This window comes from Euphorbia lathyris, chromosome 1 (assembly GCF_963576675.1).
Source record: "Euphorbia lathyris chromosome 1, ddEupLath1.1, whole genome shotgun sequence".
Classification (NCBI taxonomy): Eukaryota; Viridiplantae; Streptophyta; class Magnoliopsida; order Malpighiales; family Euphorbiaceae; genus Euphorbia; species Euphorbia lathyris.
The window spans coordinates 113,971,298-113,989,890 of NC_088910.1; the positions used below are offsets into that span (position 1 = coordinate 113,971,298).

Below are 18,593 nucleotides of genomic sequence, written 5' to 3' on the forward strand. Positions count from 1 at the left end.
ATAAATTTTTAAACCACATAGACTAATCTATTAAATACAATGGCTATTTTTATACTTTTCCCAATTACAAATTATATCCATCATCCAATGGTGAAAACACACCAAGTAACAGTACTTTGTCAAAAACAAAGTAACCATAGAAGGCATCCAATGGTGAAAACACACCAAGTAACAGTACTTTGTCAAAAACAAAGTAACCATAGAAGGCACCAATATAGGAATACAAAATGTGATCACTTGAGAAAATTCAATTTAAAATGCTACACACATAAATATACAATATGGGTTATTACAGCAGAGTGATCCAATTTATTTTCACACTTTCTCTTCACAAGTCAATTAATTATTTGGTTGTATGCATTTATTTGAAGAAGAAAAAAAGAAAACAGTGGTTCAGTCATCTTATAGCAATCACAGTTAGATGATAAAAAGAAAAAGAAAAGAGGGTAGTTAGGGTACACTTAATTAGAGGCAACAACATGTAAGTATAAGTATGTATGATTTATGGTAGACCTAGACCTATGAACAATTCTGTCTCCACTTCCATGCTTTCTCTGTCTCTGTCTGTTTGTTTCTTATTATCTGACCTTTCCGTTGCTTGCATTCCACACTGCAAAAATATCAAACTCAATTCATTGCTCATAAACACCAATTAAATCTCTTACAAAAATCAAACCTATAATAAAACTCATTTAAGACCACCACGACAACAACAACAAAGCCTTAGTCCCGAAATGATTCGGGGTCGGTTAACATGAACCACCATATAAAACCGTGAAATCAAGTCGTATCAACGACACAAATTCTCTCTATCCAGTCTGTCATATCCACTACCATATTTTCCTCAATCCCCAATAAACTCATATCACTCTCGATCACCCTCCTCCAAGTTTGCTTAGGTCTTCCCCTACCCCTCACCACTCTTCAGTCCTCCTAACCGGTGTATCAAGCGCTCTTCGTCTTACATGGTCAAACCACCTTAGTCGGTTTTTCCTCATTTTATTCTCAATAGATGTAACCCCTACTTTTGTTCCTAATTATTTCATTACTCACCCGATCCTTTCTCGTATAAGTACACATCCATCTCAACATACGCATCTCCGCCACCGACATTTTATGAATGTGACAGTGTTTCACTGCCCAACACTCCGTACCATGCCGTGCGATAGAATTTTCCCTTCAATCTATTAGGCACAGTGGCGAATCCGGGATTTGAGGGGGGGGGCAAAATTCTACGTAAAAAAAATTTTAGACAAAAAATGTAAAGTTGTTCAATTTTTTATGACAAAAAATGCAAAATTGTTCAATTTTTGGTGACGAAGAATGCAAAATCGTTCAATTGTCATGCATTATTTTCATGATTTTTTTTGATAAAAAAACGTAAATTATAATGTTTCCGACTCGTAATCATCCATTTTCAGGATTCTCGGGTTGTTACATATCAAATATCCCTAACGTTTTGGGTCAGGTGCAATTTTACCCCTAACATCTAAAATGGTGCAATTTTACCCCTAATGTTTGTAGGCAAGAGCAATTTTATCCCTAACGTTGATAAATTGGATCAATTTCAGACACTATTATAAAATACAGTTATTTTTTTTCTTTATTTTGCACCAATTGCATATCAATTTTGTAATTTTGTACCAATTTTACCCATAACGTTGATAAATTGGATCAATTTCAGACACTATTATTCATGACCGAGAAGACAATTTGATGAATTATTTCTCAAATTGACCCAATTTATCAATGTTTGGGGTTAAATTGCTCATGGCTTCCAACATTATGGATAAAATTGTACCATTTTAGACGTTAGAGATAAAATTGCTCGTGGCTTCCAACATTAAGAATAAAATTGTACCATTTTAGACGTTGGGGATAAAATTGCTCCTGAACCAAAACATTAGAGGTATTTTTGCACTTTAACCCTTATTTTTGGATTTAAAAAAAAAAATTTAATGGCATGAGGGAGGGGGGGGGGGGGGCAAATGCCCCATTTGAGCTAAAAAAAAAATTACAAAACCCTACATTTTTGTTAAGCTCTTTGTCAAAAAATTGACACACCCCCACACGCAAATGCCCCTTGGGCTTGCAGCGTGCACAACACAGGCTCATTCCACCATGTGTTTTTAATTCCACAAATTAATGAGGTTGCCGGGACTCGAACCCTCGACCATTTGGTCCTAGCGGCTCTGATACCATGTCATGGAACCGATTGAACTAACAGCTCGAACCGATAGTTAAGGCCCAATCATATATCTTATATTAATCTCCGACAAATAGATCATGAACAAAAAGTATTGGTATTTTTTATAGTGCAAAAATCTCAGCATGAATCTTTGTTTAAAGAAAACATATATGATGAACAGTCCTTCGAATAGAAACTAGATACTGATATGTTTTGAAAAACCAAACCAATATCACAGTGCAAAATCAAACTAGACTATATAGACTAACCGATTATATTTAACACACTTCTCGCATGGAGCAATGGGCATGGGCAAGTGATCAATTAAAAATTGAGTTTGAGGATTATCTAAAGCATATACACCAGCATAACCCATTGACATACAAATTACACTGCTGCAAATTCTGGTAGAATTCAGTAGCCCTAAAATTCAGAACTTTGATTAACCCTAGATTTTGTCTTATTGATACCAAACCAATCATATAAACAAGGAATAAGCTCCAAAATACACCTAACATTTACCTCTAAAAGCAATTTTACCCATAACGTCTAAAATGGTACAATTTTAACCTTAAATGTTGACTGCTAAGAGCAATTTTACCCCTAACGTTGACAAGTTGGGTCAATTAGAGAAATTATTCATCAAATTACCTCCTCGATCATGAATCTTATCATATAGATCACAAACATATAATTAAACGTGAAAAATTTTAATTTTTTTTATTTTAAAACATATTATATTTTGTACGAATTGGATAAAAAAATTTAAATATTTCGCCGAATTTAAAAATATTAATTTCTAATTCTATTATTAAATCACAAAAAATATGAATTTTTTTTTTCTTAGAATCAACTTACATATAATCGGTGAAGAATAAGAAATAAAATATATGTGTTTTACAATACCGTATGAAATTGATCCAACTTGCCAACTTTAAAGGTAAAATTGTTATTGGCTACCAATATTAAGAGTAAAATTGCACTACTTTAGACATTAAGGGTAAAATTGCTCTTACCTATAAACATTAAGGATAGGCAACATACTCATTTGGCTCCTTAAGGCTTCAAAGTCAGTTAGGACCTTAAACTATCCAAAGCATCAATCAGGTCCATGACTAACCAAAAATCATTAATTGAATCCTAATTCTAAACAAAAATCATCAGTTGAGGTCTCATCGAAAATCATTCAGTTGAACAGTTTCAGACCTCTTTTCCAAACTCATTTGGAACCAATACAGAGCAGTTTCTGATTTTAGGATAAGCTGAGGACTTAATTGATGATTTTTGCTTAGTTCAGGATCCTAATTGATGATTTTGATAATTTAGAGTCCTAATTGACTTTGAAACTTTAGTTTAGGGATCCAATTGAGTGTAATGCCTTAAGGATATTTTTGCACTTTATCTTATAAACAACATAGTTTATGTGTTGAAGTGGCATATATTCAGAAACCAAAACCCTAATTGATTAAGCATGCATTTCGAATGTAATTATTAGCAACTAAAACTCTTTCCATCATTTAGTATCTATGTTGCACGGAAACAGAAAAGGATATAGAAACTGAAACGGATATTGGAAAACGTAATTTCAGAAAAACATCGGAAACAGAAACTTGGGGAAAACGTTTAAATATTAAAAATATAACAATACATTAAACAAAACAAGATTGAAGAACAAGACGAAGAAAGTCCAAGCTCAATCGAGATTCAAGAGGCAAGAATTATAGGAGAAAGAAATATGGGTAAGTTCTTTAAATTGAAGGGTATATAAATTGAAGGGTACAAGGAACGAATTATCTCTCAAATAGAAAACTTCAATTTTACTAATCTTAGATTGAAAAGGAATGTAAAATAGAAAGTTTGAATTTCCAGAATTTTAATCAAAACAAGTAGGGAGAACGAGACGCGTTTTATATTTTGGATAATTACGAAAACATATTCGGAAACATTTTGTATTAGTTTTCGCGAGTTTCTATTTCCCACATATGTCGGAAATAAGGAAACGCATGTCATGAAGAGTTTCCGTGCATCATAGTTTAACATCTATTATGTTCCTTTATATGGTGTGAAACTAGAGTTAAGAAGTAGGTAGAATTGGGGGAAAAGAAAGGAACGGAATAAGATATATACCTTCTCTCGCAACTTTTTATTCTCTTCCACTAATACTCTTTCCTGATATCATAATTTAAAAAAAGAAAAAAAAATTATTGCAGTGAGCTATCTATAAGTAGAAAGTCTAAGGAAAACGAAGATATGCACCAAAAGCTAATTTAATTACCTCTTCCTTTAGCTGCTCAATTTGCTCCCTTAACAACTGATTCTGCATGCACACAAGTGAAATTTCCTCAACAAAAGGTGGAGAAATAAGGCTATATCATAAGATATATTCACTTACTGTGCGAGAAGATATATAATATAGACTTCCAGAGAATTGATTACATCTCATTAATCCACATTACTTTGTCTTTGACAAACATATTGCATCCTACTGAGCCTGTTTAATTTTATTCCAAACTGGAAATTGCATTTCTTACATAAAAAAAAAGAAAGGTGTTCTTATTTCGTCAATCTCTTCTCTATTTCCCAAAGTGATATGTTTGCTTGTCTATTTTTGTCCCAGTCAAAATTTTGTTTAATTAAATTAATCTTATTGACTAGTATATAACTCCAATAAGAGTTGCAAAAACTAAGCCTGAAGAAAAGATTACATATCAAGATTGACATTGTCTTCATATATTAGAGAAATCAAACAGAAAAGGGCGTTTTATTATATACGTATATATACCTTTCTTGTCCTAATTCTGGTTAAGCCTCGGTCCAACTGATTCTCTAACTGCTGGAGCTCATCAACTGAACATTGTTCTAACCCCTCTCCAAGAAGTTTTCTGCAATATGTAGCCAGATATCCATACTTCAGAAAAGTTGAGAGTTGTGCATTCAAGCAGCGGAGTCAACATTGGGCTGCTGGGGAGCAAAAAAGCCTTAGCCCCTATGGCTTGGGCTTGAAAACAATTTTGCCCTTATTTCTTTTTTTGCCTACCCAGACTATAACCGATGCTGTTATGGCCTAGGCATCTTCTTCTTCATCTGCTAGGGCTGCAAACTGCACCCCCAGCAAATGAAATTACAGTGCAGAGGGAGGGGAAAAGACCTCTTTCAGGGGTGGTTCCTAGCGGCCAGAGGTGCCATATCACCCCATGCTCCCCTCTGCCTCCGCCTATAGGCATCCAAGGCAAAGAAGTCTTAGGGGAAAAAATAATAATATAAGGCAAAGTGTGAGAACAACTGTTTCAACCTTTTAGAGACTTCAAGAAACTCAATCTTCTTTGCCAAGCTTAAACTATCTTCCTTCAAATTCTGATGACCAGAAAATTTGAGAACTGGATCAACCACGAATCTGTTTGTTTCCACTGATTAATTTACTTGTATGGAAATAGACTGACCTGCATGTTTTCAGGAACTGGTTTGCCGCTGTTTCCAAGATCCTTGGCTTTCTTATGGTACCGCTCTATTGTCTTGTTGATACTAAAACATACCCATAACAAAACAAGAAAATTCGAAGGATGTGAGTACAATATTAATTGATAACATGCTAAGAAAATGAAACTGTTTATGAGTCTTGATTGAATGTTATAATCTTCACTTTCTATACATCAAATACAGTCTTTACATAAATTTAGCAAATTCTATCACAGTAGTAGCTGCGTTTACAATATGGTGAATTAGGATCTCCAATTTTAAAATAAATAATTAAATTTAACTATTTTATTAAAACGCATTTTTAGGAAAGTGCATATATACTAGTTACGTAAAGAATTATAAGATTTTGTCTTTAGTATTTCCAACTTGAAGCAATTTTAGACTCGGATAATAATACATTAAGCAATTTTGAGCACAGATAACAAAACTCATAAAATGAAACTTAGACCTAGGTTAGAGGTGGAGGCACAGGTGCCAGCGCACCCCCTGGTTATCGGAAATAATCCTAAAAGTGACTAGTTAATTATTTTAGGTTCCCAAATATCTCTAACCTCTTACAAGATCCTCTCTAAAGTTTATGGGAAAGTGCAGAGAACGTAAAAAAAAATCGTAAAAAGCATGAAGCAATTATGTGTCAAGACAATGGCAAAGTCAGGCTTTAAATTTTTAGAGTGCAAAAAATAAAATAAATTCATATAGATTGGATTTAAAATTTCCTTTTTCCCCACCCAGGACAAAAACGAGGTTTTAACCTGAGCTGGAGCAAAAAAATGAGAAAGGTGCACAACTTTCATCTGCTAGGCACGTAAGCAACCTTTGAGAATGAAGATGACGAAGATGGAGAGGTAGGCAGGGCAAAACATGTCATACCCGACTCAAAACGACCTCAATCGGTATTCGGACGTGATAATAAAAGAGATCGCAATCAACACTTAGTAGTCTCCAAATTATTCAAATATCATAAATATCACTTTTCTAGGCATTCCTTTAGATATATATATTCTGAAATAAATATATATTCTGAAATAAATCCATATTCCTACCACATTAGTCATTCAATAACCTCAACATATTTTCCAACTCCATTATATTACAATTGAAATACTAAAGTTCTAATGTTAATTCTAACAATAAGCCACAACTTTCAATCCTTGCCTAATCGGTCGGTAACATTCTCTATATCTCGTACTTTCTCACCTAAAAACATTAAAACATTTAAAAATATGAGACAGAAATCTCAGTAAGCAATTATCAACTGCATAAAATATTTATACTCGAATTGATATATATATATATATATATATATATATCATTATTTTCCAAAATGCATTATATAAAGGTAACATTCTTAAAAAAAATGAACATTTTATGGATTAAACCATAATAAAATACTCAAATAATACTCTTAACCAAAAATGCAATTTAAAATATCATAAGCTTGTTATAAACATTATTCCTCAATTATCACATTGTAAAAGTGTATTAAAATACTTAATACCAAAACTTATGTTCAAAATAGCTATATATTTTTATTTGTTTAAAATTTCAAATATACAAAATAAATAGGTTTGCAATTAATCATTTACCCAAATCAACCGTAAATCAAAAGTTACTTTATAAACCGTATATCAATAAATATTTCATAAACCGTATATAAATAGATATTTCGCAAACCGTATATTAATAAATACTTCGCAAACTATATATCAATAAATACTTCGCAAACCTTATACTAATAAATACTTCGCAAACCTTATACTAATAAATACTTGGCAAACCGTGTCCATCCGATAGATAATCCTCGTATGTATCAATCCCACAATATAATAGAATCGAGATATCTCATAATTTTGGCTAACCCTGCATGGTCTTACTCAACATTTCTTTGCCATACCCTATTAGGTTTTTAACTGTATACACAGGCCGTATTTCTCACTAAGTACGTATTCTAATTAAAACCACCTATATGATTGCTCTTGATGGATACTAAAAATATTATAATTTCATAATATAATTTAAAATCGAATATATATATATATATATATATAACTCATAAATCAACATCATAAAATTTTCTCAATCCATTTCGAAAATATTAAATCATAATTCATTATTGAACTAAAATCACCAATAAATAATGTATTGATATACTTGTCAATACTAATTTCAATTTTTTTAAAACTAAGACATAAATCATCATATATATACTTTATTTCAATAAATCATAAATTCATCAAAATTACTATTTTAATAATCTTTAATTAAAACTAAAATTTACTTTGAGAAATAAATTTATAAAAAATCACTTAATATATATAAATATTAATCAAATATACTAAGTTCATCAAAACAAAACTCAAATCGTGTATGCATAAATATATATTAGAGGTTGAAATTGGCATGCAAATACATATATAATCACTTGAACTTAACTTTAAGCTCATGTTAAAAACTAAATCATAAAAACTCCAATTAATCAAATGCATGGCAAAAATCACCACAAAAATTTAATTTTTTGAAAAATATGGAGTTATATATACATATATATACATAAAAACTCAAAAGAGTGGTTGATAGTTACTTACTTTTGCAAAGAAAAGAAGAACAACAAATAAGAATTCAATTTCTTGCTAAGAATCTGCCCAATTCGAATTTATTCTAGAGTGCTCCAAATTAAAATCACACCGACTAGAATATGTATTAGGATATCTAGAACCTACTATAAAAAAAATCAGCTTGATCTGACGGTTCAATCTCTAGATATCAAGGTATGATCGAAGCTTGGTGAGTGTGGTTGTTTGAAGAACAAAGATGGAGAGATGACAAGGAAATGAAAAATCAAAAAAATGTGTTCTGAAATTCTACTCTAATAATAAGAAAATTCAGTTTTGGAATGTGATATTTGTGATCCCAATAAGGGAAAAAATCTATTTTGGTCCCTCTAAATTTTAATTCTTTTAAAACTTACTCTAAACTTTTAATTTTACACTTAAAGCATAAAATTAGCCTCCAAACTATATCTATAATACCAACTAACTCTCCAATTAATAAGTAAATATAACATAACCTAATATTAGGGTATAATAACTAAAATTAAGGGTACGAATGTGACAAAACAACTCCTTATAGAATTCCTAATAAGAGGGGTGAGCAGCATTCCTGGTTCAAAGAAATAAACAGAGGCACGTAACGTAGCTCATGAGCGAAGGTCATGATTTTTTATCTTTTGCTGGTTTTCCAAAAAAAAAAATAGGATAAAAAACGCTAAAATCCGAAACCTCTAATCTTTTCCATAAACTTGCAAACTTGCCCTTCAACTGCATCATTCTCCCTCAAATTTTCTTCATGTGAAGAGTGACATGTATAAGGAATCAAACGCTTGGCAATAAAAATATTCACTGTGCGAATATGACTCGGATTAATCTTCTCAATGATTCCAGTGGCCCAATCTTTTTGGCTTGCAATTAAGTCGTCATAGATTGTCTCATGAACTTCATGCAATTATGTCATGAAGGTTTCTGCTCTCTCATGAACTCGAGTTTTGTGATTAATCTTTCATGCAATTCATCTAAAAATAATTTGATGAATTCTTCTATAAGTGGTCTGACCACATCAAGAACCTCAATATCCATATCTACCGACCTCCCCAATAAAGCATATACTACCTCAGTCTCTTGCACCTTTTTCTTTGTTGAAATTATGTTCGCACAACTGTCCAAGTCAATCATAAATCTACACACCTTTCCTTCAATAGTAGAGTTTGACTAGAAAATATTGCTCTACAACCAATCATCATCAATGGCTCTCGGTGTTAGGTAAGATCTCCTCGCCACTAACGCAGCCCCAACTGCACCAGTAAATACCTCCTTATCCACACTTTCATGATCAAAGATAGGCCCACCGGCAAGGAAGGTGTCTCCTTCGATTATCATCACCCTCATCGAATAGTGCCCTCCTATCATCACTAGTCACTACCTCCTCATCCACACTTTTTTTTTTATCAAAGATAGGTCCACCAGCAAGCAAGGCGTCCCTTTTGACATCATCACCCTCATCGATGTCAACGAACAACGCCCTCCTATCATCCTCCACGGCATGTTGTCGATGACATCCATGCGATTCCTCATCATAGTCTTCATCAGAATCATTTTCGTAAGCGTACTCTCTATTTCGTCCCGCATCATTAGGGTTCCTTTTAGGATTAGGATTTCTTCGTTCATGAGTCGGGAATAAATCCCCAATTCTTTGTGTCAGTTGACCTATCACTTGTTCAACTCTCTGCTCAACTCCTTACTCAAGGCGTTGCGCAGCCTCATGGCCATAAACATTATCCACACGTCTCTCTCTTCGTGGTGATATGGTGAATATGTTGATCAGGCTCTGGTACCAAACTGATGCAACAGAAATAGACAGTTTGTTGCTAATAGTTGAATCGTGCATGATTGCCTATTAGTAACTTTCAGAATTAAGAGAACTTTGAAAAGTATGAAATAACACCTAAACATTAAATTGCAGTTTTGAAGGCCTAGACTATGAATTTTGACCAAAAAGGCACCTAGCTCATGAGCAAAGCTAATGAATTTTGATCCTTGGCCAGATGTGCCTCTGTTGATGCCTTTAATCCTTGTAAGAGTTCTTTTATTGGGTTTGTTACATGGGGTCAAAATTGCTCTATGTACCATTATTTTGGCTAAAGATAACTCCAAAATTGAAAATTGAAAATGTTGAGAATAAAAATTTATCATTTCTTATGTTATGATATATATTTGTAATTTCCAAAAAACGTAAGATAAATTTAGACTTTTATCACTGTATAATACCAATTACTTTTTCATATATTAGGACCATACAAAAATAAATATTGCTGCTCATTATTTTGCATAAGATCATGGCAACGCAATCATATGTTGGTTTTTGAAGCATATCAATGATGATTTTATACTATCAATTTTGCTGAATATGACGAGTGAAAACACAAGTTAATTAGCAGCCTATATAAATTTTGCTGGATATGTTTTTAATTACACAAAACGGTTAGAAAACTATAAGGCAGCTCATATAATCTGAATATAAAGAGAAATTTGAGTAATGAGATATCTCCAACAGACATTCTTATCAAAGTGAATAACAGGTTAATTAAATGTTTTGAATGTAAAGTATTATGAATGTGGAGAGCCAAGGGTAGAGAATGTGGAATTGCAAGATTTATATAACATTAAAAGAAAGAAAAATTCTCATTAATGATGGCATATCGAACGTAAAATTAACATTGAAATTAAACAATATGCAATAAAAATGCTGATGTATTAACATGTGGCATCTAGGAGAATAGGTAAACTAAGGTATATTATAGGTAAGAATGACTCCTAGCTAGGTATATGAGGGTAATAATCACAAGGATTTGGGACCCAAAATCTTATAGGCATGAGGATCGACAAAGAGTACTATCCAGCTAAAAGTTACATAAAATAATTTTTTAATAAAGCAGATATAAAACCAGCTAAATAATCTAAATATTTAACACCTAATTAAACTTAAAGACATGAAAAAAAGAAGGAAAATAAATACTAAGACTAAAATTAACATTAAAAATTGAAAACGATTGACAAAAAACAATACAAAGTCAATTTTTTTAGTCTTTGGATATTCAAAATTTAGAGAGAAAAAAAACAGAAAATTTAATTAATTTATTTAGTCAACTGTTCTTCTCCTCATCCTTAATATTGACGGACATTAATAAAGGAAAAAAAAAGGAAAGTTTGAATCTCCCATTGATATCCTATATATAACATGAACAAAGAATCGCATATCTCCTTTGTCTCTTTCCTATTCTACTTCTTCTCTTTAAGTACATCAAAATATTCAAATCCAGTCTTCTTCTTAATCAAAGGAGAGGCCACTGAGAAGCAGAAAAATAAACACCACCACCATCACGCAAAGAGACTACTTCCGCTTACGCCTTAAGTATGGTATGGATGATGATGCGATGGAGGCGGCTTCAATCTTGCTTGAACTTCGACACCTAGAGAGACATAGTAGGGCTAAAAGTCTCAACTTTACAAGCCGGGAAGAATATCAGATTGCGCCAGCAGCGAACGTGGCGTATAAACTCGGTAGATCTTTTCCTTTTGGTACCTCAAGCAGATTGGGAGAAGGGATTAGGTGTCAAAGTTCAAAGCGGCCTCCATCTCATCATCATCCACATCATACTTAAGACGTAAGCGAAAATAGTCTCTCTATGTGATGGTGGTAGTGGTTTTGCTTCATTTTTCAGCTTCTCAATAGTCTCTCTCGACGTCTTTGTTTGATTAAGAAAAAAAAGAAGATTGGATTTGAATATTTTGATTTACTAAAGAGAAGAAGAAGAACAGGAATGATACAAAGGAGAGATGTGATTCTATGTTCATGTTATATATAGGAAAATCAATGAGAGATCTAAAATCCTATAGGCATGAGGATCGAGAAGCAATTTATGAAGTAAGAGTACTATCCAGCTAACTAAAGTTACATTCTTACTATTTTACTAAAGTAATTTTTTAATAAAGCAGATATAAAACCAGCTAAAAAATCTAAATATTTAACACCTAAGACATGAAAAGAGAAGGAAAATAAATACTTGACTAAAATTATTTCCAAAAATCTAAATATTTCCAAAATCCTTGACTAAAATTAACACTAAAAATTGAAAAGGATTGATAAAAAAACACAAAACACAAAGTCAATTTTTTTAGTCTTTGAATATTCAAAATTTAGAGAGAGAAAAAACAGAAAATTTAATTAATTTATTCATTCAACTGTTCTTCTCCTCATCCTTAATATTGAGAGACATTAATAAAGGAGAAAAAAAAAAAGTTTGAATCTCTCATTGATATCCTATATATAACATGAACAAAGAATCACATCTCTCCTTTGTCTCTTTCCTATTCTACTTCTTCTCTTTAAGTAAATCAAAATATTCAAATCCAGTCTTCTTCTTAATCAAACAAAAGACGCAGAGAGAGACTACTGAGAAGCAGAAAAATGAACACCACCATCACGCAGAGAGACTACTTCTGGTTACAGCTTAAGTATGATATGGATGATGATGAGATGGAGGCCGCTTCAATCTTGCTTGAACTTCAACACCAATCCCTTTCGCAATCGATCTTGGCCTGCTTGGGTACCAAAAGGAAGAGATCTACCGATTTTATTCGCCGCGTTCGCTGCTGGCAGCAATCTGATATACTCCTGGGTTTGTAAAGTTGAGACTTCTTGCCCTACTACGCCTCTCTTTTTCTCTCCGAGAGAATCCGCGTAGTAGGGCTAGAAGTCTCAACTTTACTAACCGGGGAGGATATCAGATTGCTACCAGCCACGAAAGCGGCAAATAAACTCGGTAGATCTCTTCCTTTTGATACCCCAAGCAGATTGGGAGAAGGGATTAGATGTCAAAGTTTAAGCAAGATTAAAGCGGCCTCCATCTCATCATCATCCATATCGTACTTAAGACCTAAGCGAAAGTAGTCTCTCTATATGATGGTGGTAGTGGTTTGTTTCATTTTTCTGTTTCTCAATAGTCTCTCTCGGTGTCTTTGTTTGATTAAGATACTTGGTGTCTTTGTTTGATAAAAAAAAAAAAAAAAATTAGATGTGAATATTTTGATCTACGCAAAGAGAAGATGAATAACAGGAAAGAGACAAAGGAGAGATGTGATTCCATGTTCATGTTATATATCGGTCAATATTAAAGATGAAGAGAAGAACATTTGACTAAATAAATTAATTAAATTTTCTTTTTTTTTTTCTCTAAATTTTGAATACCAAAGACTAAAAAGATCTGACTTGCATTTTTTATCAATCACTTTCATAGAGATTTCAATATTTAGTGTTAATTTTAGTCAAAAAAATTTCAAAATTATACCTTAGTATTTATTTTCTTCTTCTTTTCAAGTCTTAAGTTTAATCAGGTGTTAAATAAATAAATATTTAGAATATCCAGCTAACTAGAGTTACTTTTATTAGAAAAAAAATATATTTTTATCGTTAGCGATGATAAAAACTATTTTTATAGTCTTACTTATCAATTTAAGTTCTCCGGCCGACTAGTTTCTTAACATGATTTCAAAGTCTCCCAACTAAGACAATTAGAGTGTGGATTCTGGTACGATAAATATAGTCTATATATTTTTTTTTTTAATACATCAAACTCAGTGGACATTCACATACAAAATATATTAAATATAATAAAAAAATCTTGTAATATTAACTATATATTAGCTCAAGTTAATGGATCCTTTGATACTTTTTATTTATGAAAATTTTATGTCTCACCAAAATCGCTTTCTTAAATACACTTACATTGTGATTAACTCGGACTCTTGTTATAAACTTCAGGTATACAAAAAGAACTAAGCCAAATTGCACCATCATAATTGAACTATGAATTAGTGTTCAATTAAGAGCTTATCAGTTGCTGAAAAACTTTCAAGGAATATGGATTGATTTTCTTTCGTTAATTAAGCACATTTTCTTTAATGTAGGATAACTTGTTTAAGCAAAAATTAACAATCTATACTCAAGAGACTGAATTATTCCATTTCGGTATATAATATGAGTTTCAATATGAAGATCATTCTAAATGCAAATGAAGTGGAAGAATATCATGTATGAAATAATTTAGAAATTATTAAGAAAATTGGCTTTAACTCCATCCCAAAAAGATGTTTCATAAAAGTAAGGATTGACTAATATTTATAAATGACACATACTCGTGAATCTGAAATGCTTTAAACAAAGTTTTGTAAATTCATTTGATGTATAATGATAAATCTTTATCCAAGAGCCTAAATGGAAACGTACCGAAAAGAAAAAGAAAAAAATCTTTGGACAGAAACTTGGTCTTCAAAAGAAGGATGTGAAACTATAGTGGCTAACCTCATCAATTTGATGCAAAGAACATAACATTTGAAAAAAAAATTAAGCACAGAACGTGCATAACATTGTATATTTGGTGTTTTGAGATCTAAAGTGTCCATATGAGAATATTTTGTTAAGAATGACTTTAATACTCAATTTAGATTTTTCTAATCCAAATTGGATTTTCTAGATTTTCTAGAATTGTATTTTCCTGGTTTAAAGACTTCCTATTTAAAATAGAAATATTTATTTTATTACTAACATGGAAAGTGAAACCATATCAAAATACCTATAAAATAAAACATATCAAAATAAGATTAATGGGATTGAGCTCATAAATAGAACTTACTGTAATTAGACACAATCCAGTTATTCTAACACATGCAATGAATTAATGAGAAGAAAATGTAGTATTCCCTCAATTCCATTATATAAATCATTTTAGGGTATTTCACACAAATTAAGAAATACAATTAGTAGAGTTAAATTAATGAATTTATATTGGTTAGCTAAAAAAAATTCCCTCTCGTACAATGGTTGGAGAATAAACTTGGAATATTCAAAACAGATAGATCAAGACAAGAATTTAATGCTTAAATTATTAAAAAAAAACTAGAATGACTTATATTTGAAAAAAAAAAAACTAACTTGCTAGAATAACTTATAAAGTGGATTGGAGGAGTAATCAATAATCAATTTCAATTTTAGTACAATTATGGACATGTTAACTTGAAATTAACATCATAGAGAACAGCTTGTAAAGGAACGGAATTAGGAGTAAAATACATTTATGGTTTGATTTGGAAGGTTAGTAAAAAGGAAATGTTAGGGAGAGTTTTATTTTATAAAGATTAATGGTAATCCTTCCAAATGTTTCCTTTACTAATCCTTCCAAATCATTAGATTCGATTCAATATTTCCAGGCTAACAAACAGGCCTTTGTTATCTTAATCTTAATGATGTGAGAATTCATCCAGCAATATTTCAAATCAATAATTAACAAAGACAAATACAAGAGCAAAGGAAACTTTGGAAAATTAGGATATGCAATATCCAATAATTAATTGACACCTATGTTGCACGGAAATAGAAAGACAAAGTTTCTGTATATCGGGAAACATTGTTTCTAAGAAAGTTTAGCTAAGAAACGGTAATGAAAACGGAAAAGAATCAAAAAGGGATAGGGATACGAAAAGCTAACGAACAAGAGTTTTCATAGATGGACAAAAAAAAAAAAAGTAATTAATGTATGCACAGTGACTAGAAAGTTGCAACCAACAACTTCATCAAAGAGTATATGATACTTGGAGAAACAAAATTCATCAAATTTATATGAATATATATAATGTGCATTGGAAACATATATTATAATTAATGCTTGTCCCAAGTTACAGGTTAGTTGAATTTAAATAATCAAGCAAAGAGTTACTTTATTTAGCTTTAGTTAATCAATGGTCACAAATTAATTACTCAAACATGCATTTGACTCTATATACACTAACATCAAGAACAGGAAAATAAAACTCTTTAAGAATAGAGAATGGTCACCTTGGAGAAAGTAGTAAGTTTGTTTCTTTTCAGAAGCATTATTGTATTTTATAAACACACATAAGAAAAAGGCAAGTGAACCAACTACCCACAAAGCTAACATAGTACAACCTCTATCTGACCAAGGACCCCAACCCAAGTATACAGGCAAATTTTATTGCAGATTACAGTCTTCTTTGTCCTTAAAGTCTAGATAGAATGCCTTTATTTTTTTTATTTTTCTCTATCTCCCTCTAGTCCCGGGTAACTATAATTAAACAAATTAGTGAGTGATAAATTAATTTCATTATGTTATTGAAACATCTATATAATATATATGAACAGTATATGTCATTAATAATAAGTAACTAATCAACACTAGTTTCTTCTTTCATAGGTATTTTCACGACCTGAAAATGCTGCATATAGTGTTAGGATACTGAGTCTTACCTCTACAATACTTCAAATGGAATGGAAAAGGATACTGTTTTATAGGTTGAAGATTTGTGTTCTTTATATATATATATATATATATATACACATATATATAGTATTTTATGAGATCTCTCTTTGTCTTTTGCTTTCTTTTACTGAGCAATGACTGACAAATTAAAATAGGAGTTAAAAAGAAGAAGAAGAAGAAGAAGAAAACAGTAGTCGGACACAAAAATCATCAAGGTTCTGACAGTACAAAAATAAAAACTAGCAGCAACACAAGATCACCAATAAAGATTTGATATATAGCAAGGAAAAAGAAAGAAGATAGACACAAGTGAACCTGCAACTGGAGAACTCGTAGAGCTTTCCTCTGGGAGAGAAAATTATAAGTGCAACTTCAGCATCGCAAAGCACTGATAGCTCAAATGCCTTCTTCAGTAATCCATTTCTTCTCTTTGAAAAAGTGACTTGCCTGCTAGTAGCGTTTTCTATTCTCTTCATCTGGGTTTTACCTCTCACCATTTTCGTACAAAATCTGCACAATAAAAAGCAAATCAAAGCACATTCAAGGCAATAATAGCTCATAATGGAAATAGAAAGCTAGATTTTATGGTCGTATAGGGTAAAACTGAAAAGACTATCAAATAATGAATGACCTAACATCAAATCAAAGATCCAGTTAATTAAAGTTCCCAGAAATAGAAAAGGAATAAATTAAATAAATGCTGAAAACGAACCTTAAATGCTCTTAATCGAGAATAAAAACGATTCGGAAGATAATAAATTTCAGTAGTGCGAAAGTTTGACTGAAGATTAAGAAAGGAAAATCGGAAGATAGCAGAAACCCTAGAACGATTAAATGGAGAAGAAGATGGAGATTAAAAGATCAACCTAGCTACCTAAAAAGTATAAACCCTAGAAGATTAAAAAAATGGGAATACGAAAAGAAGAGAAGAGAAGCATATGGAGAAGAACCTAATCTCTTTCTCCTTTTGGAAAATTTAGGGAAAAAACACAGACGCCTCCCGAAAAAGAGAAACAGAGAATATGAGTGGAAATAGGTGGGCAAATGGGAAGATCATGTGAATCCCATTATTAATCCACCCAACATCAGGTAGCACCAAAAGTTTCATGCCTACTCAGTAATGTAATGACACCTGGTCATTTGAGACTGACAACTCACTTTTCCGGTATCCACTGGAGAGGCAACTCGCTCATGTAAAGCTCAAGACATCGAACATTCTTGTCGGTTGCCAGTTTCTCCCAGACAACTTCCCATACCCCTCAAAGGATGCACGCAATCTCTGAGCACCCTCTTTCTCTTTTAAATACTCAAATGTTTCGTAAATACCTGTGTCCGTACCATTTTAGAAAACACGTCAGCTTCTTTCCGTACTGTGATATTGAATGGTGGACCAATCGGATGGTGCCAACGCATATTTTGTCACGTGGCCCATCTTGTTTGGAGAGCTTTTTCTGAACCGGTTACCCAAATATTTCATGAGGGGTATTATTTGTAAAGAATGATGGAAGCATCAAGGAGGATGAAAAACATTTATGGATGTATACTTTTTTTTTGTAAGTACAAAATATAGAAAAATACAATGAAATTTCAACCCTTCACCTATAATTTTCACTTATAACCTTACATTACAATAACCTCTCTTTTTTTAATGTAAACAACCATAATCTTAATATTTACTCATATAAATAAAAATTTATACATGTTGACTACTCAAATAATTGAGAGAGTTTATTTATCTTTGTTAGGAATACATCGAAGGCATCGAAAATGATTACCTAATTGGATGTCCCTTTATTCTTTTTCTTAACTTCCAATCTTTTTATTAAAAAAATTGGTATTTTTATCATGTTTTGGTCATAAAGCTTATGTAGAGTCGCGACCTAGGATTTAAGTTCAAAAACAAAAATGAAAATGATACTAGTATTCACAAAATGCATCTTTTCATAGATGGATTTGTGAATTATCACATGGTTAAGGGTTTAATTAATAAACTTAGATGCCGGACTCGATAAAATAAGACTCGTACATATTCTTATGACACTA

The 18,593-nt window shown here is 31.9% G+C and overlaps 1 protein-coding gene across 2 annotated transcripts; it reads right to left on the reverse strand.

Annotated features, from left to right (window-relative positions):
• Positions 1 to 215: 215 nt before the first annotated feature.
• LOC136210682 (agamous-like MADS-box protein AGL19) lies at positions 216 to 17,615 on the reverse strand. 2 transcript variants are annotated; one of them, XM_066002057.1, is made up of 8 exons: positions 17,501 to 17,615; positions 16,866 to 17,060; positions 5,629 to 5,710; positions 5,481 to 5,542; positions 4,971 to 5,070; positions 4,464 to 4,505; positions 4,316 to 4,357; positions 216 to 610 (listed from the first exon to the last, which is right to left on the reverse strand). In XM_066002057.1, the coding sequence occupies exons 2-8, from the start codon at positions 17,045 to 17,047 to the stop codon at positions 503 to 505; spliced, it is 618 nt and encodes a 205-aa protein (XP_065858129.1). In that variant the 5' UTR covers positions 17,048 to 17,060; positions 17,501 to 17,615; the 3' UTR covers positions 216 to 502. The 2 variants fall into 2 exon arrangements, with proteins under 2 accessions (XP_065858129.1, XP_065858128.1); XM_066002056.1 differs by having other exon boundaries at positions 17,263 to 17,595.
• Positions 17,616 to 18,593: the final 978 nt, after the last annotated feature.